We start from the raw sequence: 26,638 nt of genomic DNA, 5'->3' as shown, positions 1-26,638 counted from the left end.
TGTTAATCCATAATAAATATGTGGAATATCAAGAACTCCCCAAATATTTCTAAAAAAACATTTATCCAACTAAAAACTCTGTATCATATCCTTCAATACTATTCAAAACCTGAAATAAAACACAATAAACACTACAAAAAAAACTGCGAAAATCAATATAATTTATAAAACTGTTTGAAATAAATAATCCAACTTATTTTCTTTGCTGGAAAAAGTCACAATGTAATATACAACATCACATTTACATGATGATCGATAACTTGTAATGAAAAAAAGCCAAAATACAAACACATACACATATGTATAATGAAAAAAGGAAGTTATAGCACCATTGTAGCTGGTGTTGAAATGAGGGAAAACAGAGGGGTTTTAAACATTAAAATAGACAGGTTTTAGGTTACTGAGCTAACTAACTCTTGTGCCCACCCCCCTACTTAGAAACTCTTAAATCTCCCATCATGTATCACATAGTAAATGACAGTAGATCTGCAACCAACCCCTCCATAGGTCAACCAACCGTGCTGCACACAACAAAACAACCTGGCCTTCAACCATCCCCTCTATTGGCACCCAGCCCCTGACACCTCTGCTTCTTACTGGAATGTTTCAGAGTGATCCATTAAGCAGGGATGAGAAAAAGGAAAGGGGGGTCACAAAACACTTTACCCCATTCAGTTTACAAAGGGAAATTTAGATGATACAGAAAGAAATTGCTGAACAGAATAGCACCAATTTTGGCAGAAAGCTACATGTTTACTCAGAAAGCATGCTATTTGTAATATAGTGTACATCTGTTCAGCCATTTTAGAGAAATTAAAGTTTAAAAAGCAGTAAAATCCAGTGCTGAGTGTCATCCAAAAGACTCCTCTAGGAGTACAGCAGAAGAAAAAAAAAATCATCCTGAATTGCTTGACTGCCTTCTGTGGTTGGATGCTGAATGCCAGTTCCTGTGTCTAAGACCACGCTGTGCACAGCTGAAGACCGTGTGCGGCGGGGTTTGACCAACACTACACTGTGTTTCTTAAATCTGAGTTTAACTTGAAAAAAACAAATGACAAGAGGCGTTTGGTAAAACAGGAAAAGTTGGTTTCATTAAAATCAGTGGCCGAGAACGCATCCATAGAATCGGGTCTGAGGACTGTAACACAGTACATTAATTCTGAGTGCCTGTATATACACTTCATGGAAGATCATAAAACTCTTTATAGAGTCTTTTTTGGGAAGGGAATGTGGGCCTTATGTTGGAACCGTAAATGTGGCCACCTGATAACAAATTGCAGGTGGGTCTCGACCTTGCGTGGACACAATGTGGGCCAGTGGGTAACATATCCAGATTTCCCACACGTTGAGCATGTGATCATTGTGTTTACTGTGCGTGCTGTGTTCTGATTGGCTCTCTGTTCCTAACTTTATGTGGCATCTAACTTTATGGTGTTTTTGGAACGCGCTCACCCCTCCAGCCATATGTGTTTTATTGAGGCCAAACTGCCTGGGCTATTGTGGTGTTACTGACTATCTGTGGGATTGATCTGGGTTTTTCCTGTTTTTGCGTTTGTTACCCGCTACGTATCACCCCACCTGTGATCTGTCAATCAGTTATCTTGGGCCTTGGTCGCAGAGCCTGCCTGACCACATATTTCTGACTCGGGGGCGATGGGGAGGTTACATTGGTTGGATTCGACACCAGTGAAGTGATTTCATTTTTATCCACACCTATCACATGGGGTACATGAACATCGACTTTTTCAATAACAACAACTGCCCTGGCCTGTGGAAGTGTAACGGGGAGAGTAGGCTACAGCTGTATCATAATCAGATATTACTTTACTTTAAAGAAAAATAGAAATGTACTGAAAAAACAAAGGTTACAGTGGAGGTATTAAGGGAGTAAGATTTAAACTTAGGTTAAATGAAACTTAGATATTCAGTGAAATATAACACTACTAATTTAAAACCAAAAAAACACTGAAATTCACCTGTAATACGTACTTGACTTTAGTGAACTTGCATTGCTGGTGGTGCACTGCTCATAACCTCACATATGACATCACTGTGAAATGTCTAATCTTTGGCAGTGCAAGTAATATGTTGGTCAGTTATGTATAACGGGTGAATTTCAGTGTTTTTTCATTTTTAAAACAGTTGTTTTTTTAAGTTAATTTCCATGGTTTAAATTAGGGGTTCCTGCACCTTGCATAATTAAAATTTGCGCCAACGCACAGAATTACTCAAGGATGTATTTTGCACTAAGAAATAGCGCTAAATGCAGCAGAACATCAATAGCGTGCACAAACAGATGCTTTCACTTGCTAAATGTTCACTTGAGGTAGGATTTCCCCCCAACTTACTCCCAGCATTTAGCGCTATTTTCTTAGTGCAAAATTCAACCTCATGTCCAAAATGCGCACAAGGATGCATTTTGCACTAATGAAATAGAGCTAATTGTGAGGTAACATACACAGCTGCTTGAGCAGTGGCTCACATTCACTAAATGTGGTATCACTTTATACTTATTTCCCGTAAAGTATTCTTAATCATGTCAGTGGGGGTAATCACGTTATCATCGGTAACAGATGTAGAATTACTCCTATTGCTCCATCGTTTTTGAAATTACGCCCTTGTCTACTTTATTTATCTGTAACATCCAGTGGTGGCTTGCATAGAGGGTGCTGCAGGGCGGGGGCGGGATGGGATGCGGGGCAGGGTGGGGGGTAGTAAACTTGGACATACGACGGAATGGAGGAATGTAATAATTACGTTCCTCCGTTCCGTCGTATGTACGTGTTTACTACCCCCCCCACCCTGCCCCTCCCCCAGCACACCACCCCGCAGCACGCCCTATGCGAGCCGCCGCTGGTAACATCTGCAATTTCATAGACTTTTCTAAACAAATTCTATTGGGACCCTCATTAAACAGTTACTTCAGAGTGTTCAGAGGACTCCACTCCTACCTTAGGGAGGGAATGTTGCCCTTTAAGACGGTACATATTCATATTGGCAGTGTGCCTGGATTGTTTGTACTGTCTAAATTAAATAGCCCCATGGGACCATCACCTCTTTTGCATAACAAAGATGACAGTACTACCTTCTAGAGTTCTCTTACCCCCACATTGTGATGGTATACCCTCAATTCACGAAGACTGGAGAAAACAGATTGGTGCCCTTTGATCTCTCCCACTCACCTTACTTGAAGTATGGCTCAAATTGGAACGGAGTATCAGTCCTCCCAGCGATTGGACAGGTTGTTAATTAATTCTCTTTGAGCTAGACGCCAGATTAGGGAACACATGGAAACATATGGATTGATATGCTAAAGCTTTTATTATACATCAGTCACCTGCAAATACATGTAACATAATGATCAGGAAACTCTTATATATATCGGGAACAGTGAACATAAAAAATGTACACAGGATAAAAAAAGCGATAAATACCAAAGTCAGTTTTTCCCTACATAACATAGCCCTATTTTCTAGTAAACCAGGGCAGAAACGTCTGAGAATGCAGAGGAAGCACATATATGACCTAACCAAAAAAGAACAGTGTTGTGTATCACTGAAAGGTTTGTGATCTATAGGTAAAAGGTAGTTGAGTAAATGCACCCTGCTGTAAATAAAACTCAAGGAATTATTGTGAAAGTATAAATGGCACTGAATGTCAATATACTGAGTATATGCTAAAAGTTAGTGGCCATATATCAGAGGTCACGCAGTGTTGACACAATAGAAATTACAATGTGAATGCTACAGAGGTACTATCAGCAATATTTCACTGGAACTCCTGAGCAGACATGTTGAGCTATATGCGTTTGAGGCAAGTTTATGCAAGTATCTAAAGGCTAAACAGAGGTATTTAAAAATAATTAATTGTTTTACAGGGAAGACGAGTTGGCGATATATGAACCCTTCACCTCAAACTGAAAACATATCTTAATGCCTTAAAGTGGTCTATTTTGGAATGTACTGCTGCACTTGTAATTAGTCCCCTACCCTGCCACAGTCCACAAATGTGTACCCTTTTCGCACAGAAGAGCTGAGTAAAGCTGCAGGTGAGGCTAGGCTCAGCACACATAACAGAATACACAAAATTACTTCAAAGTCCTAGCACGTTAGTTATGTAAAGGTTTCTGGAAACAATGGAGGCCCTATTTATACAACAGAAACATTTTGCTACAATCATCGATTTCTGGCAGTACATTCTTAACATTTATATGTTTTTCATGAAATCACAAAAACATATTCAGCACTGACGAAAAAAGATTCGATTTCTAAATTCCAGAAAAAACTTTTGAAAGTGTTTAATTTGTTTTTCTTCCATTGTCATATGTAAAATCGTGCTTTTGGGTCCCCTTCTTGTGACAAGGTAGCCAGATTGGTGAAACATGACCCGGGCCGTAAATGTATATGCAGTGACTTCCTGTTTACTCAGCGAGGGACAACACAAAGCTGGTAGAAAGGTGCCATATTTTCGAAACCACTCAGTTGAGGTTCAAGGCTAAGATTCTCCAACTCCACCACGGATTGTAATTTGAAGTTCTGTATGATGGATGTGAGAAACAGAAACAGTTCCACCCGAGCCAATCCTTCACCGAGGCAAACTCGTTTACCTAGAAAATAAATGATAAAGGCAAAAAAACATGAATTCAAACAAAACCTGGATCCGTTGGAAGTTGAGTTTAGTGTGAAGCTTTGAACTAAAACACATCCGGTCTGGGTTTTACCTTGTGCGGCCTGAGTACCTTTATTGCTGAGGAGGAGGCAGCTATCGCAAACACCATGGGGATGGCAACTCAAGGGGTCAGGAAGGTAGATAATTCATGCATAGTCGGACAAGGGCCTAATTGAACGGGGCTGATGTTTGTCACTGTCGTAGCATAAAAATGCATTAGTGGTGTAGAAAAGCGGGCTCGTCCGTGCCCTTACCAACCTGAACTTCACGTTGGTTGATATAGGGCGAGGAGTAAAATGCAAAGCTGGATTGGGTTCACATCATTTTACGAAGTAGCACTTGCAGACACTATGGGCTAAATGTACTAAGATTTGATGCAGTGCAATGCAGCAGGACAGGTTGCTGTGCTGTGTCAAACGGAAAGGCAGGAATGCTTAATTTTAACTAACATATGGCGCATGTTTGCTCTCTTTCTGCGATGGCACACTTGTGGCTGCAAAAGCATGCACCATTGCGCCATGGTGCAAGGGTGCCTGCTTTCCAGCCTGGATTGTTCTTGTGCAGAAAAGGACATCTTCCTGCACAAAAACAATCCTCAGAGGCTTTTTCCTGTCCTCTTTCTATGTGTACTGCAGAATGCAACACACATAAAAAGAGGAAAACTGTACGAGAACTAGAAATATTTCTCCTACCTGTGCCTCTTCCGGGAAGGCGTGGCATTTTCACGCACTCCAGGTTTGCTATTGTTAAAAAATCTGGGAACATTTCAAAATACATGGGTGAATGCATGAGAACACTCACTCTCCACCAATGTAATGCCTTTCCGGAAGCAAAGTAATACAAAGCAGTGACTTGATCTGCCTTGAGTTACTCCACATTTACTATACTATGCAAAGCCACACAAGGCGAATTTGAGTGGCAGGGTAAATCTCACTTAAGGGCTTGCATTGCCCTTTCGTCACCTTGCGTGACACAAGGGCAATGGAAGCCCTTGATAAATCAGGCATCAAATATCTATTGGGTGTAGATTTCAGTGCAAGGCAGATCTAACAGATGGATGGGGAGAAAGACCAAATTAAAGGGATCTCACATTAATACTTCATTGGGCCTTCTGCTTTTCAAACTGTTTGCTCCCCACTTGGCAAACTGTAGGTTTATACGTTGTTACCCTTTTCTTACATTTCATTTCGTAGGAACCCAGTGTTGGAGGTCCCATGCCTGCTACCATGAAGCAATACTGTTAGAAAGTGAGACATTTTCTGTGTGGCCTGCACAAGTAATGGGTCAATGTTTGTGCTTCACTGGGAACCAAACAAGCCAATGTAGGTAGCGTTTAACTCTCATAGGGTAGCTTTGCTGAGCAGTCTAAGGCCTACTCAAGGTGTGTGGTGTGGGCTAGTAATCGTCATTACAAAAAATCAAGATTCCTTTCTGTGTTGTACTGCAATTTAGTGACCAACTAGTCTACTAATAGTATATTTTATGACTGGCTGAACTGACAGGCAATATAGGCACTAATTTTATACTCCACACTAGAATAGTTTTGTTTCTCTCAGCTGTTTATTTTCGCTTGGTTAAAATTCATATACAATTCACAGAAAAATTTGTATCATATCAAGCATGATATGTGCTCCCAGCCTGGCGTGCCTGTACGTTGGTAACTTTGAAAGGATACATATATACAATGAAATGAGCCCATTCTATGAAAATATACAATGCTGGTCAAGGTTTATTGACGATATTTTTTTCATCTGGGATGGTGAAGAAGATGAACTAATATCGTTTTTAAACTGGTTAAACTGTGGAGATCCAAATTTAAGATTTACTTCCACGAGAAGTCAACAAGAAGTGGACTTCTTAGATATCAAAATCAAAGAACAAGAGGGACAGATAAAAGTGGAACTTTACGTAAAACCAACGGACAGGAACACCCTGCTCCACCATACCAGCTACCATCCAAACTGCCAGAAAGATGGTATCCCGTTTAGCCAGTTTTTACGCATTAGGCGGAATTGTAGTGACAGAGACTCATTTGAGAAGCACACTGGCTTCTTACAAGAAAAACTAACACAAAGAGGATACCCCAAACGCTTAATCAGAGAAGGATACAAACGGGCTAAATATTACAACCGTGAAAGCTTGTTTGAACCAAAAAATAAAGATAATGAGAACAAAAATGGAATAGTAATGGTATCAGATTACAATGGTTACAGCAACAAGGTCAAAAACTTGATAAATAAAAATTGGGCCTTACTGAATAAACAAGACTCTATACCTTTAGCAAGACCTATCTATGCCTTCAGAAGAAATCAGACAATACGCAATCAGTTAGTGAAGACCTTCCGTGAACCCAAATCCTCAGGTCTACGAAACATCATCAATAATACCCCGATAAGAGGCAACTTGCCCTGTGGTACGTGCTCCCACTGCAGTAACATCATAAAATCAGATAAAGTGGAGGCGAATGGAATTGTCCATTGGATGAATGAGCACGTTAACTGTCGGACATCCAATATAGTTTACTTGCTCATATGTCCATGCAACAAATGTTATGTTGGAGAAACAGGGAAAGAAATGCGACAAAGATTGACAGAACACAGATCTGCAATCAAAAATCATAAAAAGGGTGCACCACTGGTGGATCACTGGATATCGGCACAACATGGAGCCGAAGAACCCAAGTGGTTCATTTTAGAAAAAATAAGAATATCAGCAAGAGGAGGAGATTCACAAAAGAAACGCAAAATCAGGGAACAATTCTACATGTCGAAATTTAAATCCCACCACTCTGGTTTAAATTGCCGTGAAGAATGGGAAAGACTCATAAAATAGAATGATCCGAGCTTACTACAGGAATATACGCTGCCATAGAATGTAACCAACATTGTACATAGAGAATAACGTCCAGGAAATTGAGAGATAACATTTTTCTGCAACCATGAATAGCAAACTAACAAAGGACACACAGGTAATAGTGTAGACCACAGACAACAGGTATAATGCAAATACTTAATTTGATGCTTTATGTTTTTTGATTGACGCCGATAATTTCAAATAAATTGTTGCATTGTTATATAGACAAAATACTATGCCCTACATATATTCCTGTATTAAGTACATAGACTAAAGAAATAACATGAGGAATGCATGATGTCCAAATATGATAAACAAATAGTAACAAGACGGAAATGTTAGTATATATATGCCTTTGACTGATGTTGAAAATGCCCAACTGAATTGTTGTAATAGGCGATAGAGAAGAAAAATTAAGTTGTACCTAGGCACATTGTTGTATTATGTACAATACACTGGCGATATAAATTCGTGAAAGAAACAGTATCTGGATTGAAATGCCGTAAAAAAAAAATTTTTTAAAGTGCTTACTACCGTATGGTGTTGTAGACAGGGACCGCAGAGGTAAATGAACAAAATACCATGAACTGATGATTTGCATTACGTTAGTAATATGCCACCCGGCAAGTCATCGTTAATTTTAAACCTCCGAAAATGTAGTTATACTAATAGCTATAAAAGTACCCCTAAAAGTATTACTTCTACATCGGGTATGGTTACCGGGATTGGGATACGAAGGAGTAAAAAGTAAAAAATAAACGGCGCTTTGATTTGTAGTTTAGACAAAGATAAACAAACTACAAATATGGCGTCAGAAACACTCGCAGTACCCTAAATGTATATAAAACTACTAAAATGGAGGAACGTTCAGTAGAAACTACAAACATAAAAATCACAATAACTATAATTGGAGGCACTTCATAAATACGGAATAATTAGAAAATGTAAATTGAAGACACTAGACACGCAACAAACAGTTTGTGTTGGTGATACCGTTCAATATTTGCCCGCGCACATAGTAGAACGCATCACAGCTGAAACGGATTAACATCCGTGATCACTATAAAAACCGCACTCCCGACACTCCTTACAAACACCATCCGACGGGAGAGAGGACGTGTCCGAGGATCGCGAGCGGTATTCTGAAGGTAAGCAGTCAGTTACGACTGGCCTAGACAGCAGTGCAGGGCGTTTTTGGCTCAAAACATCGAAGCTAGAGAGAACCCTCGTCAATAATGATGGCGGTTCACCTAAACAGCGTAATTTAGTTCAACCTAAAAAACGGGGGTCTAAATGGTGGGTGAAACTCACATATAGGCTAGTTCAAAGATTTAGCCTTACAAACCCAAAATTATGGGAGGAGACTAGGATGTGGTAATGGATAAAATATCATGACCTAAATGAACACTGTAGCCCTGTAAGAATAACAGAAACAGAATAAATACACTGACACTGGAAAGTTAAAACAGATGTAAATACGTTTTCCTATTAGGTATCTGGGATTTAAAGAATAGCCAGATGAAGAGGCCGCCCAGTTAACCTATACTGTGAGAAAGTAGAAGTCCCGCTAACACAACACACACAAGACCATAAGGATTACATGGACCAGGTATGTAATGGGATATAGTTATCAACTACCTACCTTTAAACAATACCTTTAAATAACATTTTAAAACAGGGATAACTACATTGAAATCCCTATACCGCCTTTTTCAGCGGTAGGACGATTCTGAACAACGTTCTACCCCTAGCTGAAGCGCAAATCCCAAAGACGCAAATAAAAGGAAAAGACACGTTAAACAGCGATTCTCCTGTTTTTAAGTAAGTGACATGAGAAAATAAATCTAGCCGCTGCTTGAATAGAAAAAAATATAATAGAATTCTCTCCTATGTTACAGAGACGACTCAAATAGTAACGTAGTTGTGGACCAATCCTCATAGACAAGAAGTTGGATTGTCTGGATAATACTGGCTATTAAAGTAAGATGGTTATTATAATCAGACAGTGATATATAAGGTACTAGGAGTGACTAACACTCTAGAGATAGTTCTAAAACAAAAACCCTCAGCATTAAATTAGACACTAATTGTTTTTATTCAAAATTTTAGAAAGAAGCATAATACTTTCGTATCCAAAAGTCTGTCCTGAAGAAGGTGCCCTAAAGATCCCCACGCACCGAAACGCGTCGACAATAAGGACCACTTGACTCAACACATAGTGCATGAGTTTTTTACTGAATATATGTGAAAAGTTTGGTTTTTTTACTATGTAATTTGTAAAATTTTATGAATTTATGTTTTTGAGCGATAACAAGAATAGGATCAATGCTGTATTAGATTAGGGAACGCTCAAAATAAATGATTTTATGCTTGATACGATACAAATTTTTCTGTGAATTGTATATGAATTTTAACCAAGCGAAAATAAACAGCTGAGAGAAACAAAACTATTCTAGTGTGGAGTATAAAATTAGTGCCTATATTGCCTGTCAGTTCAGCCAGTCATAAAATATACTATTAGTAGACTAGTTGGTCACTAAATTGCAGTACAACACAGAAAGGAATCTTGATTTTTTGTTATTACGTTGATACCCAGTCCTTTCTGGTTTATCTGGGAAACTCTCTTCTTTGAAGACTAGTAATCGTCATTCACAGATACACAATCATAACACTAAAAAAAAAGACTGTCCAGTCTGTGCTTTTTCTTTTGAAAAAGGAAAAAGTACATGTATTGCCCACATGCTACTCAACACTATGCAGCAATTTACAAATATACACAAGTTGATGGAATTACTTTTGGATAACAATGTGCAATCATTCTTACCCCTCCCAAAGGAGGGAGTCTAGTACCACGACTCACATGTTTAAACATTATCTCTTTCTTAAATGCTAAAGTTGACCATAACTTAATACTGGCACCAAAGTGATTGGCTGTTAACTTCATTATTTCAACAAGCACTTCATATTTGAAAAATGCATTAATGTCATATAACCATGCCTGAGGGCACTTATTTCTGCCAATAATGCATGAAAAATTTGATCACGAGTGGCTGTCAGTCTCATTATTTAAATTAAGCATTGTAAGAGGGAATGTATAGCAGGACTGGAAGTTTTGAGAAATCATCATAATTGTTCATAACACAGTTTAACCACAGCCCCTAAAGGGCATCACATTTATAATTACATCACTATATAATATGGAAAAAGGGTGGCAGGGTATAGGATGCGCTGAGTTGTGTCGAGTCACAGTAAATAAATCAGAATGATCAAGGATATGGATAACGGCCATCCGCCATCACCAACTGTGTAGACAAACGTCCACACGTATAGCCAAACAAAGAGTTAATATCCTGAGCAATAAGTGTCTAAAGTAATCAGAACAGTCAACACCGGTACTTGCCACAGAATTCTTCTTCTGTTCTTTATTTTTATATGACAAAGTTCAAAATGGGTGTGAATTCTAGCCATCAACACAAGAGGAGCAACAGGAGGAAAAACAGTTAGGCCGCCCCCCACTCAACAAACCATAAACAACAAAGTGCCTGACTTAACATGAACACCTTCCAATAAATTCAAGACACTGTAGGGGTTTCTAACGTCTTTCAAATACTTCCTCACAGTAGCGACTCTCTATCGCCGATCCAAGTGTCAGTGTGTTCTATTTCTAACCTAAAATGTCAATACAACATAGGAAGACTCCCACCCATACAAGAAAAAAGTGTGAGAGGAGAGAAAGCACCTCACGGTCGTAACACCAAGGGGGGCTTGCTGGTTGGTACTCACTAGGACACCCACTTATCATCATCGGTTGCTTTCTCCCCAAAAAGAAAAGGTGTGTGTTCCATAGGGAAATTCTCTGACAATGAAGGGAAAAGAAGACAGTGAAAAAACAAATGTGAATTTAATGTCAGTGCAAAGTATCACTAGAGTGCCCACTGGACCCCGTGAGAATAGAGATGCAATTCCCAACGTTTAAAATGAGGTAAAGCTTACTGGCTCGACGTAACTTTTATTCAGTGCTGTAAGCTTTCCCAATAAAAAAAAAATGATTTAAATCAGACCATTTTTTTTTTCAGAACAAAATTTTATTGCACTGTTGAAAAGTTACATAGGACAAACAGCATCCCGAAAACCCGGATATGCTGTGAGCATGAAGTCAATAATTGCATTGCAAACAATTCAAACAGTAATTTAAATGTTAGAAAGTACCCCTAAGTCCCCCCTCCCCTCGCCCCCTACCCTCCCCACCCCCTGCACAGCGTCTAAACAGTCCATAGATCAAAACATAGCGAAACATAATCAGTGTGTATACCTCATCACACGGGCTCAACGTCCAAATATCGTTCTTCAGGTTCGACATGAGCCGGCGGTTCCAGCCCCAACCCTCTGTAGTCTGCCCACCTCTTCCAAATTTTATAATGTTTCCGGGGGCAGCCTCTGGCCTCAAAGATCGGGCGTTCCAGCCCCATATAAAAATCCAGACCCCTCTTCCATACATCCAATAGGGGGGCTCTCACATCCTTCCAGGCACGGGCCACGTCCCTTTTGGCCACCATTAGACCCAACAACAACAAGTGACATTTATAGACATTTCCTCCCACTCGTTCCAGGATATGCAGGAGGCCTAGTTGTGGTGTGCGGGGGAGGTCCCAGCCCAGCACCTCTGACAAGCAATCCCACACTCCTGTCCAGTACCTCCTTAGACCATCACATGCCCAAACCGTGTGTAGGAACGTGCCCGTTTCTCTACCACACCTCAAACAATCTGGGGACGCAATCATGCCTGCCTTCCATAGCCATTCCCTGGTGTAGTAGGCCCTATGCAGGTATTTAAATTGAATAAAGCGCAGTCGCACCGCAATGGCAGCCCCTCTAGGAGCCTCCAGCGCCTCCCTCCAGTCCTCCTCCTCAAATGTACCCAAGTCGTTTTCCCACTTAGCCCGTAGTGTATTTAGGGAAGATGAGCAATGTGTAACTAGTGTTTGATAGATAAATGATATATTTTGGCTTTCCAATTCCCCCATGAATACCTTTGCCTCTAAGGGGCTAAACTCGGGCAACGAGTCAAGATCCTTCAGGGTGGGGGTGATAGCATGCCGTAACTGGAGGTATCTAAAAAATTGGGTTTGGGGCATGTCATATTCCTCACGTAGCTCCTGGAATGACTTAAGGGTCGTGCCCTTAACCACGTGACCTACAGCCGAGATGCCGATTGCATCCCAACCACGGAAGCCCTGTAGGGACATCAGTGCCGGCAGCTGCCCATTCTGCCACAATGGGGTCTCCCTTGTCAGCCTATTCCACCATCCCATTCGACGGAGTGCACCGCGCCATATTTGAAATACTATCTGAGTGACCACTGGAAGCCTCTTCCTCTTAGTGGCTGAATATAGCGTGGTGTGCAGCGTATCCGGGTCCATCAGAAATCGCTCTAGGGCGTAAGCAGGGTCACCTGGATCCCCATACCACCATTCATTCAGTATTAATAAGTGGGAAGCCTGATAATAGGATAGGATGTCTGACGTTGCCAGGCCGCCACAGTATGTGGAAAGAAAGCATGTGCGGAGCGCCACTCTCTCCACTCCCCCAGCCCAGAGGAAATTACTAAGTGCCGAATTCACCTGCCTGAACCACTGTGGTGATTTAGGATACGGGTGGTTTTGCAATTGATATATGAGACGCGGAAGGGCCACCATTTTGAAAATGGCCGAGCGGCCGTACACGTTCAGAGGCATGCGGGACCATATGGTCATATCCGAGCGGATACGCTCCCACACGGGCACGACATTGCGCGTCCAGGAGACCCCACGTATGTATGTCAAGAATATCCCCAAGTATTTAATGCCTCCCGTCGCCTCTTGTAGAGCGCCAGCCCAGGGCCCTAAGTCCCGACGCTCCCCCAGCACCCACAGTACTGACTTGCGCAGGTTCAGGTGTAGGCCCGATACTTCTCCGAAGATTCGCATGAAATCGAGGACCCGCGGTCCAGATCTGTTCAAGTCCGTAAGGAAAAATAGGACATCGTCCGCATAGAGTGCAATTCTATCGGAGGGGCCCGCATTCCACTCGATGCCCCGCATCTGTGCATCTATTCGGACCCACGCCGTCAGCGGTTCCATGGCCAGGGCGAATAAATATGGCGACAGGGGGCATCCCTGTCTGGTGCCTCTACCTACGGGAAAGGAATCAGACACTGCCCCAGCCGTGAGATCAGTATACAGTAAGTGTAAGTAGGATAAGAAGCGGGGCCCGAGGTTTAGGCGGGACAGTAGCGCTCGGAGGTAGACCCAGCTTACTGAGTCAAAGGCCCTGTCTATGTCGGCCAGCAGAAGGGCCGCAGGTATTCCTGCCGCTGGGGCCGCCTATACCGCCACCTGCGCGCGCCTTATATTATGCCTTGTTGCCCTACGGGGCATAAACCCGGCCTGGTCTGGGTGGACGAGATCAGTAATGTACGGGAGGAGGCGATTGGCTAGCGCCTTCGCCAAGATTTTGGCTTCAGTGTTTAATAACGAGATCGGCCTGTATGACTCGGGTTGGTCTGGAGGTCATCCTGGTTTGCAGAAAACCACAATTTCAGCGTGTCGCCAGTCTCTCGGGAGTCGGCCACATTCTCTGGCTGCCTCTAGAGCTCGGCCATAGTATGGACCCAGTTGGAGGTGAAACTTCTTAAAGAATTCACAAGGGAATCCGTTGCCTACATTCAATTCAATTCCCCCGAGGGCCGTACCTAGTTCCTCCGCTGACAAAGGAAGTTCGAGTCTAGCCCTTCCCTCGTTCGAAATCGATCGCGGCGGAAGATCAGCCAGAAACTTATCTACGTCACTGGACGAGAGAAGCTCCCGGGGGGGTATGGGGCCTCATAATATCGCGCAAAGCGGTCCGCCAGGTCAGTCGGGCCGTCATGGGCCGTCCGGACTCGTCTCGAAGACATGGCAGGGACTGCGCGTGAAAAGTACTCTGGCATAGTCTATAAAGCATCGAGCTAGATTTGTCGCCCCATTGGTAGATCCTGCTCTGGGTCGCCAGCCACAGCTGTCGGGCTTCGTCTAGCTGCAAGGAGGCATACGACTGCTGCAGCAGCAGAAGCGGACTCACATCCCCCTCACCCCCGCCTGCACAGCATCTGGTCTCCTGATCTCTAACTTGGGCTGCCGCTTTAACTAGGTCCTCCCTACGTGCCCTGCGGGCAGCCGCGCACCACGCAATATCCACCCCACGGAGCGTGGGTTTCAGAGCCTCCCAGAGGGTCGTGGCATCCACGTTGTGGTGATCATTATTGCTCCAGTAGTCAGCAATAGCCTCCCTCATGTGGGACTGATAGGGCTCCTGCTGTAGGTGCCATGTGGAGAGGCGCCATCGGAACGGCTGCCTTCTCTTATCCAGAAGGAGATCTAGCACTACCGGGGAGTGGTCCGAAAGGCCACGCGGCAGTATCAATGCAGTGTCCACTCTCTCAACCCAGGTGTGGGGGACAAATAAGTAATCAATTCTAGAGAAGGACTTGTGCACTGCTGAGACATACGTGTATTCCCGATGCTGAGTGTGTTGGTGCCGCCATGTGTCTACCCATCCCATTCCTCTCACCATGCCATTTAGTTTAGTAGGTGTGTCCGACGGCGCCTCACCACCCGGCCTATACCTGTCCTACCGTGTGTTCATCACATCGTTCCAGTCCCCGCCTATTACTGCCATAACATTAGGAATCTCAGCCCATACATCAAATAGCTTTTCAATAAGGGCACCCTGCAGCGGGGGCGGAGCATACACACTCCCAAAGACCATCTGTTCAGTGCCTACTTTGCCCTGGATGAACACGTATCTGCCCTGAGTATCAACCCACTGAGCCTCATGAGTGTAGGACAGCCTGCGATGCACCAGTATAGCCACCCCCCAGGATCCCCTCACAAACCCCGCATGAAACACTTGTTGGTAGCCATATCTCTGTAGGCTAAGAGTCTTGGAACCCATGAGGTGGGTCTCCTGCAATAACAGCACATCAGCCCTGTCTCTTTTCCCTTGTCGCAGGACTGCCCCTCTTTTGATCTTGTCCAGCAGTCCCCGCACATTCCAGCTCACAACACGCATCGATGCCCTTTGTAGGCCTGATTCAGAAGCCTCAACCGCCATTCATGAATTGAAGATCAGACAGCCCCAGTGTTGGAGGCCACACACATCCATCTCGCAGCAAAAGGACCCTAATGAACACTGTGCAGTAAAACGCAACCCCCCTCCCCATACCTCCTTGTAACACCCCCTCAACTAACCCCCCATTCCCACTCCGTTCCCAAACAACATTGCAACTTCCCCTCCACCCCCCACCCCATACCTCAGCAACGTTGAAGTACCTGTTGCGGTATAGGCTATCTCCGACCCCCAACGGGAGGTTAGAGACTCACTATTCCAATGGATCCCCATAAACCACCCACACAAACCCCACTCACCCCCCACAAAACTAACACCTCTAACCGAGGGCTATGCCCGCCTACTCGTCTTTGTCTCCCCAACCCACGTCTCAGGGTTGTTCAAGTACTGATATATCTGGCATCGTAGACAGCAGTCCGCAAGAGGGTTCCGTTACTCAAAGGATTAGCTCCGGCCTCTGACCATTCTCTAGGATTTTGTCTCTAGGTCGCCAAGTGTCTGCGTGTCTCGCGCATCCGGATTCTGAGTGTCCGCAGTCCCCGTCGCCTCCGTCGCACCTTCCTTAGGGGGAGGATTCTTCTTGGTGTTGCGTGTCCTCCAGTTACTCCTGCTCCGCGAGCGCCGGGGGGTCCTCGGGGGCCCTGCTGTGGATGATGAATCCGAGTCTCGGCTCGGAGGGGTATTAACTCTAATGCGGACCGTTTCATCCGTCCAGGCGAACACCTCCTCTGGAGTGTCGAAGAAGTGAGTCCGGGACTGGAAGACCACACGCAGGCGAGCCGGGTAGAGCAAGGCATATTGAAGATTGAGGCCCGCAGTCGCGCCTTAGCTGCAGTGAAGGACTGACGCTGTTGCTGGACCAACCTGGTGTAATCTGGGAATATGAGGATTTTGTGGTTTTCGAATAACAACGGCTCCTTCATTCGCGCTTGTTTCAGAATTGTGTCGCGGTCGTGATAATTGAGCAGTCTGGCTATCACAGGCCCCGGGCGAGCCCCCTCGGGTGGCTTCTGGGTCAGTGCACGGTGCGCGCGCTCAATAATAAAGCAGCGCGAAATGGACTCCGGAGGGAGCCACCCCTCCAACCACTGGGTCAGAAAGGCCTCCATGTCGCCTTTCTCGCATCCCTCCGGAAATCCCACGAAGCGCAGGTTATTCCGCCGAGCACGTCCTTCTGCGTCTTCGGCACGCATTGCTAGGCCCTTTTGAATCCCTTCCATATTGGCCAACTTTTTCTTGAGTGTCGCTACGTCACCCTCCACATTCTAGTCTCAATCTCAGTGATGCGGGCCACGGCGTTACGCAGGTCTTGACGCAGCAGGGTTACATCGGCTCCCACCGCCCCTATTTTTGCATCTAGCATGTCCCTGGATTGCGTTATCGCCGCCATGAGGGCCGCATTATCCGGACCGGGCGCCTGGGAGCCTCCGGATGCCCCGGCTCCCTCAGTCGGTCCGCAAATTTGTCCATTGGGTCCGGCTTCGAGGCGCCCCCGCTGTTGCCACCCCTCGTCATGACTGCCACCCGATATGAATGCCAGGTGCTGGGAGCCGCCGGGGCTGCAGGTAGAGCACTCCAACCTCTCTGATCTCGGAGCTACAGTTCCTCTTTAGTCCATAGCGCAACCTGTGCCATCCCCGCTTCCGCGGCGCAGTGCCCCCGTGAGGTAGAACAATTTCTGCTACATCAAATCCAAATGCTGGGGGGGCCCACTCGTACTCCAGCAGTGTAATTTCTTCACCACAGTGGCCCGGGGTCTCAAGACACACGAGTAGCCATCAGCCTACCGCCGAGCCTCTGTCCCCGCTACCAGGCCCACTGCGGTTCTATAGCTCGTGTCTCCCCAATGTGTGGAAAGCAAATGCTGGTACAGCCTCCCCGGGGGTCGCCTCCGCGGCTCGACCGCGCCGCCGAAAGGGGGCACCTGCAACTGCCCACCGCGTGTATCCTATGGCCCGATCTGGATCCCAGCCGGGAACAATCCATCACCTTCACCCCTGCCGCCGTAGACACAGCCACCGTTGTCCCAACTTGCCGGGAGGGGGGGGGGAGGAGATGGAGCACTGGATAATGCCGTCGTAGGAGGTGCAGCGTCACCGGCACTCCCGCGATCCGATTCGACCGCCGATCGGCCCCCTCTCTCTCCCCCGATCCCGCAGCCCGCGTAGACCCAGGCTCTCAGGTGTGTCAGCGGGTGGTCCGCACCGCAGGTGCGACCCGGTCTACTCACTGCGGGTCTTCGGGTGCCGGGTGTAGAGCGCCGTGTGCTGCCTCTCGCCGGGCCCAGCCGCGTCCCACTTCCGCCCGGGTGTGTTTGGGCTCTAGGTCCCGGCTTCCTCGGGAACTGCAGGCCGTGCTTCTGTGTGTTTCGGACTGCTGCCAGGTGAACGGCCAGAGCCCCGCAAAGCACCGTCGGAGCTTCCCCGCCACCTCCGACACTCGTGCGGCACTTGTAGACGTCTCAGGGTTGGGGAGTCAAGGATAATCAGCGGATATTCCTGGCGGCGGGACGGAGCGCTCTTAGGCTGCGTCCGCCATGTTCGCCGCCTTGGCCACGCCCCCTAAATCAGACCATTTTTAATTATAAAGAGTCAACATGTTTTGTTGCCAACAATTTGTGCAACCTCATTTGGGCTGCAGGGGTTACCAGTTCTCACTTCATACGAAATTCACATCAAACCTTTAAAGACAGACATTAAAAAGAAACAATGTACCACCTTATTCTTAAAAGCACTCAAAAGAATTAAGAATTTACTTCATAAAAATACATAGTTACCGGATGGTTGCCAACGTTCCTTATGCCTGCAACCATCCCAATTACAATGACTGTTTTTCGTCTTATTTATTCGGTAAAGAACTTAGATCTTACGTGCTTTTTGATGTTACTGGAGTTCCCAATTGGAAACTCTGCCTTCATTTATTCCATGTACTACAATTATGACTCAGCTTTATTGTAGTTTTTTGAGTGTTTTTTTGAATGGTTGATTACCATTACAGCATGACTAGGGGAACGCATGGGTTGTTTTACCACATCCCTCTTTTCCTTTTCTTCACTCTCCCACCTTTCATGCTCGTTTTACATCACTATTCACTTATTCCCAGTTGTCATACTTTTTGAGCCTTTTCCCAATCTTCTGCACAATGGTGTGGTGTTTATGGAGGGAATCACCTTATTGCTCCTGGTTAGACATGAAGATTTATTGCCTGTACTGGTACTTGATGTCGTATGTCATTTGCACTTTGATAGTGCTTCCAACTTTGGGTCTCTGCTCGCCGACCCTTGCACAAAAGACCTCAATTTGTCCTCTTGCTTTCTGTGATAAATGTAATGTAACATTTTTTGACTTGTAACTTGGGCCTTTCATATTTAATGTTTCTAGCCCTGAAGAAGTCTGTGGTTTACTCCACATAGACGAATCACGTGTTGCCTGGAAATCATAAAGAACAGAAGAAGAATTTGGTGGCAACTACCATTGTGGACTGTTCTGATTACTTTGGACACTTATTGCTCAGGATATTAACTCTTTGTTTTACATCACTATATAATTATAGAGGGTGTCTATCAACTTAAAACTCATACTTTTAACACATTGAACAACAAACACTGCAGTCATAGTCTCTGTTCTCAGCACTCCCAGCTGTGGAGCAAAAGTTCAAGCTTGGGGAAAACTTGAAAACCATTCAAAACCTTTGAGGGGTTTTCATTTTTAATTCCCTCATAATGTAGGCTAGGTACTTTGGTGCATCATTTGGGGGGAGACTGCACTGATCCTGTAGCTCCCCTTGCACTTTGGTAACCATTTGCTAGTGACCCCGTTCTCCAGGGGCCACCAGGAAGCCAGCACTTGTGAGGTTTATTAAAAGAATTGCAAGCAAAATGACAAGCCCCACAGAATAATATGGGGTGCCCCTCTGCTTATTCTGTGTATATTAGAGAAGTGGCTCTCCCGCTGATCTGGGAAGAGAAGATTCTTTGTCGTACTCCATTTCCTTTCTAACAGCTCTGTGTTACTCACCTCTGGGTGCCCAGTCCAGTCCAGGCACCCAAGTGCATCAGGGCACGTTGGAGTGTAGCTTGAAGAGCCCACCCCTGGCTGCTCTCACTGGCTCCTTGCATGGCCAGCACACTGGTGTGCTGCAGTCTGGGCCAACTACTCCACTCTGGCCTTCCCGCTCCTGAAAGCAGACAGAGCAACTTCTGCTCCCCCGGGCAGTTGCATGGTGCGCCAGTTGCTCTACTCCTTGGGCCCGGGGATGGGGTCCCTGGCTTTTTCCTCTCCTGCTGGGAGAGCGCAATAGCAGTCCCTCCCACGATCAGCTTCTCGGGCCCAGGAATGGGGTCCAGGGCCCCAAATTGTGAGGGAGTGTGATGGCTCTCCTGCAATGGCATTTTTTCAGGGTGCCCAGGGATTGGATCCTGGGCCCCTTTATCTTGTCGGGGGAAAGCATGGCAGTGTTTCCCCTTACTTCTTGATTCTAGGTGGCAGCTCACGGCCATGGTCCATCCTTGGGATGAGGCTGAAAATGGTGGTGGAGCCCCAAGTGATTTGTCGCCTGTGCTCCCAAAGGTCACCAAAATTATCACTGAGCTATCTCGGACCCCGTTGGGATGAATTGGATGGTATTTGGCTCATTTTGCTACTGGTGGTCTGCCCTAGCTGCTTGCAACACTTTCATACAGCCTTCTGGCATAAAAGGGTGACAAACTTTGCAGTGAGCTGTTTTCACTGGCTCCCTGAGCCAGCCTTTTGCTTCGATCTCCATCTGGGCCTCTCTCCTCCATGCGCAGAAGCCCAGTCTTTCCCTCAACTGGTCCTCAGGGGATGGAAAGGGACCAGCGTCCCTGGTCCTGGGAGTACCCACCTGGTCCGATTGTCAATCAGACTCAGAGTCCTTGGGCCCGATGGCAGTCCCAGGGTTTCTCATTCCAATCATCTATGGGTCAGCCTCCAGTCCCAGCATTCCACAAAGAAGCACTTCCAAGAGCAAAGACGCCCCCCTGCACAAAATCTTTTAAGGGGGGTGGGAGGTGCCAGAATGGATGCACTTCTGGCCTATACTGGCATGCCACATGAACCCATGTTTCAACCTTGCTGCAGAGCCTACTGGGATACTTCAAGATGGTGCCATCCAGGAGTCTCTTGCCATATGTGCTCTGGTGGTTTTAGCTTCACCCTTAACTGACATCACTGCCAGGGCTCTCCCACAGAAATTCTTCAAAGGGGCCCCCCCTCTGGTTTGGTTTTGCATGTCCGGACTCCCTCCTTTGTTCAGTGGCCTGGGGCAGGCCCTCTTCCTGGTACAGGATGACAGCTGGCTGATTGATGCAGAGCAATTTCACCCATTTCCTTACTCCTTGAGAGTTCATCTGAGCAGTGTTAATTGCTGTCTTTGATGGGTGAAGCACTTGTTCCTGCAGCTGGTTAGAAATGTAATTAAGGCAGTCCAGCCGGTTCACAAAAGGCCTAAGCTCTGATTTTGAGCTAAGTCAGAGAAATATGTCATTCCTAGGTGACCCATAGGCTGTACCGATATGCTTTTGGACTTCACAGAATTGTTTTTTCACACATATTACAGTGTACATTGGTGCGACCCCGGAGTCTGTGGCCCCGAAGGAACTGGAGCTGCACCCTAAGGCAGCCTTTCCCATCAGAGCATAATGGAGTGTCACTACAGTCAAGACAGTAAAGCACACTGACTTCCCCTACATATGTACCTCCCCATTAGAGGGCCCTTTCCAGGTCACCACCCCACTCTGCATAGTTCCTTCTGTGCCAGGCTAACTGTGCGAAGTTCTTGGGCTGGTACGACAGGTGTCTCCCCCGTGCAGCCCTCACGCATGTGCACACATGTGCGCACAGATTTCCACACGTAACCAGCCCAGTACCCATTACCCTGTCTGTGTCACAGTGGCCTTTTCTTAAAAGGCAGCCCATGGCGGTAAACAAGGAGCAATCCATTTTGCCATGAGTTTACCGTGGGTGAGTGCCAGGTATAAGGCTCTCCCATAGTAAAAGGCCAAAAACAGGTGATCAGAAAGCAAAGAAATCCAGGTAGATTAGATGGCCAGAGCCACCTTCTCACAACTCCCCTCTGCAAAGCACTTTTAATCAGTTGTTCTGTACAGCCTGGACCTGCACTCTAACACTCAACAGCCTCTGCAAATTGCTAGACACTGACATGTTTACGTCTTCATCTACCCTGCTAACAACGTTTCAAAAAATTTCAATGAGCGAATGCCAAGGTAACACTGAACATTGATACAGGGTTAGACAGGCTGGATAACATCAGCACCAGCACGTCTTTAGAGGAGAAGTACTACAGCAAACAACCAATAGCATGAAGTGGGTGAGAGATGTTTTGTAGTTGACGGCACCAAAATCCTCTCTGTATATCTTTCAAATAATTAATAATATGGCTTGCAGACAATAGCAACTGTCAAACCTGACCAAATCAGTCTGTGAATTGGCTCAGCTGTGACCCATTTATCCTTATAAAAGATGCCCAGTGCCCTGTAAGTGCTGTTACCTACTGGTTCCTGCAAGACTGTGGTTAGACATAAAAGGGATTTTCACTGGTTAGTATAGCGTGTGTGAGAAAGTGCCCTCTTTCTGCATGGTTACCCCCACTTTTTGCTGAATTGCTGATGTACTTTGACTGACTGTGCCCTGGGCTCCTGCTAATCAGGTACCCAGGGCCTATGTTCTTTCCCAAAAACTGCATAGAAGCCTAAACCAAATTGGCATCTCTGGCCACAGGACAGTCCCTAGTAAATGGTACCACAGGTACTCAGGGCACTGTGACCAGAGAAGGCCTCTAAGGGCTGCAGCACTTATTGTGCCACCCTTAGAGGTCCTGTACCACTACACTCACATACTACCTTTGCAGGCTGCGTGTTTTGGTGCAGAGCAAAGTGAAGAGTCGACATGGCACACATCTCTGTGTGCCATGCCTACAACCCACTGCCCCGACATAGGTCAATCACCCCTCTAGCTGGGTGCACTATACCAGTGGTGTGGGTACAGGTGCGTGAGCCCTATACCCTTACAGTGTCTAAGTCCATTCTTAGACATTGTAAGTGCAGTGCTGCCATTAAGATTATATGGTGCTGGAGTTTGTCATTATGAACTCCACAGCACCATAATGGCTACACTGAAAACTGAGAAGTTTAGTATCAAACTTCTCAGCACATTAAACCCACACTGATGTCAGTGTGGGATTTTATGTAAAATGCACACAGAGGGCATCTGGAAAACTAACCTACCATTAGTGTACAGGGTGAGTGGCTTCTTTCAGCTGCCACCACCAGACATGTTTCTGAACCCCTGGGTCTAGAGCCTGCTGGTCTCCGGGGCCTGAAACAATGCACACCCTGGGACTAGGTGCAATGCCTCCTCCAGGAAGGGGACACTTCAAGGGGACACTTCAAAGGCTTTCTGCCTTTGTGAGCTTCCCCAGGCTAATTGCTGCTTTCAACAACTGTTCCCCACTGGTTCTGTCCCTCACCTTGGGCAGGAGAACTGGCTGGAAAATAAGTGAGGAAGAGAGGTGCGCGCACCTCTGCCAACTCCACCCCTCAGGTGCGGGAGGCGAGGTGAAGCACAACTCTCAGTCCATGCCATCTTGAAGATGGGGGACTCAGCTAACCAGGGACAGGCACATGCCCCCTCCCACTGGAGGGTAGCATAATAGGTGGTGTACTGACCCCAGGGAAGGGACCCATTGTTACCTGCCTTTTACCTACCTGTAACGCCCCTAAATCTAGCATTTAGGGACACCCCTGCACCTTGCTTCCTCAGATCCAGACAAGAAGCAAGAAGAAAAAAAGAAGAAGGATTGAACAGCCATGCAGCAGCTAACAAGAGGAAGACGCCCACTTACTTGGCCCCAGCCCTACCAGCCTGTCTCCACCTCGAACCTGCTCCTGTGAAATCCTGGTGTGTCCTGCAGCCAGCAACCTCAAAAACACCTGCCTGCCTTCACTTCCAAAGACTGCTTCTCCCATGAACACCAGATGTGTTCAACTGCAACCTCTGGCTCTGGCTGGGCATAGCAAATCTGCCCCACTCTGCACCTGCCGTCCCTGGCCAAAGCTCGAGTGGGCAAACACCACGAGGAGGTCCCCCAGCGATCCTGACCCGAGATCCGGCGACCCCTGAGCTGCCTCAAACCTCCAGCTGATGCCTGAAGCCTTTAAATCCAGAAAGCCCCCCTAACCGCAACCAGGAGCTGGTAAGAAGATCCAAACTTACCTCTCGAAGTGGTGGTCGCAGCCTGAAGACCTTCATCTCCCTGCCTGCAGAGCTTTTGCAAACCGGAGGCTCTCCATTGAAACCAACAGGACGCCCGACGTCGAAACAGCATCCTGCACCCGGCCGCCCTAGTGCCTCTGAGGGTGCATCTTTGATGCTAATCTGTTTCCCCATTTGCCCTGAGCTAAAGTCCAGGAGCTTTACTCCCACAGCTGAGTGGCCTGCTAGCCAGCAGCCACCAATTGAATTGGAGGCCCCCTATCCCCCATTGGATAACATTGGGCCCGAGCACTATGCACCAGGCTGCCCTAGTGTCGCTGAGGGTGTAACGAGAGTGCATCCTTGACCATAGGGGAACCCTTATTCAAACCCCTGAACCTCAATTCCAAACACTGATTACTTTATAGGATAACATTGACTGTTTTTCTGTGAAAAGTTTCTAAGTGTGGAGTTTGAGAAACTAAACTCCACTAAACTCTTTAACCCCTTCCATGCTCATGACGGAACCATTCCATCATGAGTCACGGTTGGGCTGTGCTGATGACGGAATGGTTCCGCCACGACCACGCCCGCGATTGGAATGTCCAGCACCGGGCTGGAATTCCTGCCCCACGCAAGCGGTTAAAATGGCATAATCTAACAAAAACTATTTTACTTACCTATTTTAAGGAAATGTCCCAGAGTAGTATCTAGGTATACTACTCTGTGTAAGCCTAGTAATCTCAAAAGTTACTTACCTGCTATTTTAAAGAAAAGCCTATTCAAGTCTATGTACTGCATTTACCAAGTATTGCATTTCTCTGCATCCATACTGTACATCAAATCAAAGTGCTCATACAATTATCATTCAACCTGAATTTCAATTGCATCACTACTGTAAAGTACTTATTGCTTACCTGTGCCAGGCTTGCTTGGTTATAAATAGGGCTCCCGGTTTTCCGTTTTTACGGATTTGTACATATAAATACAGACTGAAATTTATATTTCCTTTGTCTGCATTTATATTTATAAACGGTAAAATACTAGAATATTTTGCCATGCTGCCGTCGGTATTTTGCTACAGACGGGGCGCTTAGAATGGAACAAAAAGGCGCTTGTACCCATGGCAGACATTTGCCACATTTACATTTTCTCCACCGCAACAGTTTGTTTAAATAAAAAAAAAATATGGGCACATAGCTCCCACCCGGGTCCCGTGTAAAAGGCAGCTCTCACAGGGGGTAGACAGTACTGTCTGCAGTGCCCCCTCCTTGGTCTGTACCAGGGAGCATCGCTATGAAGCCCCCCCCTTTGCAGACAGTCGCCTCCCTCTGCTTGTAAATTACATTGAGTCTACATGTTGCCCCACTCCTTACATCTTACTCTGCTCCCATCAGCCAACATCAATAGCCCCCTCAGGTGTCAGTCCAGACAAAGGGTAGCCCAGCTCTCCATGGCGCCAGTACCAGTCTGATGGGAAGCAGGCTCCTGCCTTCCCCTGCCCTCCCATCACTGTAAATGAGGTGTGAAAGGCAGGCTGGAAATGCACCAAGCAGAGGTCACATTTCCAGGCTACCTTCACAGACTTTTGAATAACAATTAGAGCAACCCCTCCGAAATGCTGAAGGACCTGCGCCCCCTAGACTTTTAGCGGGAGGGGGAGGGTTTAAAGACACCATGCTCCTGCCATACTCTCGCACCACTGTAGTCCAACGAGAGCACTAGGATGAACCCAAACTGCATCTCCCAGAAAGCATTTGGCAACTATTTTTAACATGTCGTTTCTTTATAGTGCAAACCTGGCCCACAGGCATAAGACAGCTTTACAAAAGAACCGGACGATGTCACTTTTTTGTCGCAAGGAGATTAAAAATGATTTGCCCAGAAGCACATGATGTTGGGTCAAGGCCGAGATTTGAACATACTTTCCAATGGTCCAATGCCATCATTTTTCGTCTTTACACCAAATTTCTCCTTCCCTAGGCAAACAGCAGCTTAAAGATTTTTTGTTTTGCAGCAACCTAAAATTGCTCCCTTTTCAAGGCTGTTCCGTCGCAAGACCTTTTTGCAATATACAAAAGTTGGTACAGCGGCATAATGATGGCTTTCTTTTAAGACTAGGGACTATTAAATCCCACCTTGACACTCTCCCTTCTCGCATAGGCAGATATCAGACCCGCAAGGTACAGCTAAATTGTAAAAGCCCTTTAGATCAATTGTTTCTCAGCGATTTCCATAGTGACTGCCTTTGTGGTTTTTATATTCTAATAGCGAGACCCACAACACACATAATTTTTCTTCAGAATCAGTTTTGCTCTCAATCTTTGAAACAGTTTGTTAGGAAACACAATGAGGGAAATTTACAAGCCCCTTGCGCCAATTTTGCGTCACTTTTCCCATGTTAAAAGTGACGCAAAGGTGGTGCAAGGGGTTGTAAATCTGCCCCAATGTATTTATGTTTGCTCTGGGGCATGTCTGCGTTCAGGTTTTTTTTTTGGGAAAACATTGTTATTTGATTAACACAATTGCCATACTGCATAGAGAATTGGCACACCAGCATAATGGCGCTTTATTATTTGAAATTATACAGAACTCCATATACCAGTCACACTTAGCGCATCAAAAGGAAGTGGATGGAATTCTTGAATTAATGTAAGGCGCTCTGATATCCTTCGGGATCAAGTTTGCGCTATATACAACTTTATGAATAAATAAATAAATAAAATGCAACCCTGACTCAG

At 45.9% G+C, this 26,638-nt stretch overlaps 1 protein-coding gene across 1 annotated transcript in view; it reads right to left on the bottom strand.

The window, feature by feature from the left end:
- Positions 1–3,299: 3,299 nt before the first annotated feature.
- Positions 3,300–26,638, bottom strand: part of LOC147692378 (cytochrome P450 2G1-like) — an 847,409-nt gene continuing 824,070 nt past the window's right edge. Inside the window, exon 9 of the mRNA XM_086938602.1 lies at positions 3,300–4,606. Coding sequence (XP_086794728.1) covers positions 4,425–4,606 — 182 coding nt within the window. The 3' untranslated portion in view covers positions 3,300–4,424. The remainder of the gene's footprint in view (positions 4,607–26,638) is intronic.

The sequence above is a fragment of the Lissotriton vulgaris genome, chromosome 9 (genome assembly GCF_964263255.1).
Source record: "Lissotriton vulgaris chromosome 9, aLisVul1.2, whole genome shotgun sequence".
NCBI lineage: Eukaryota > Metazoa > Chordata > Amphibia > Caudata > Salamandridae > Lissotriton > Lissotriton vulgaris.
Note: the sequence above shows the minus strand (reverse complement) of the source record. Positions and strands in the feature narration are given on the sequence as shown.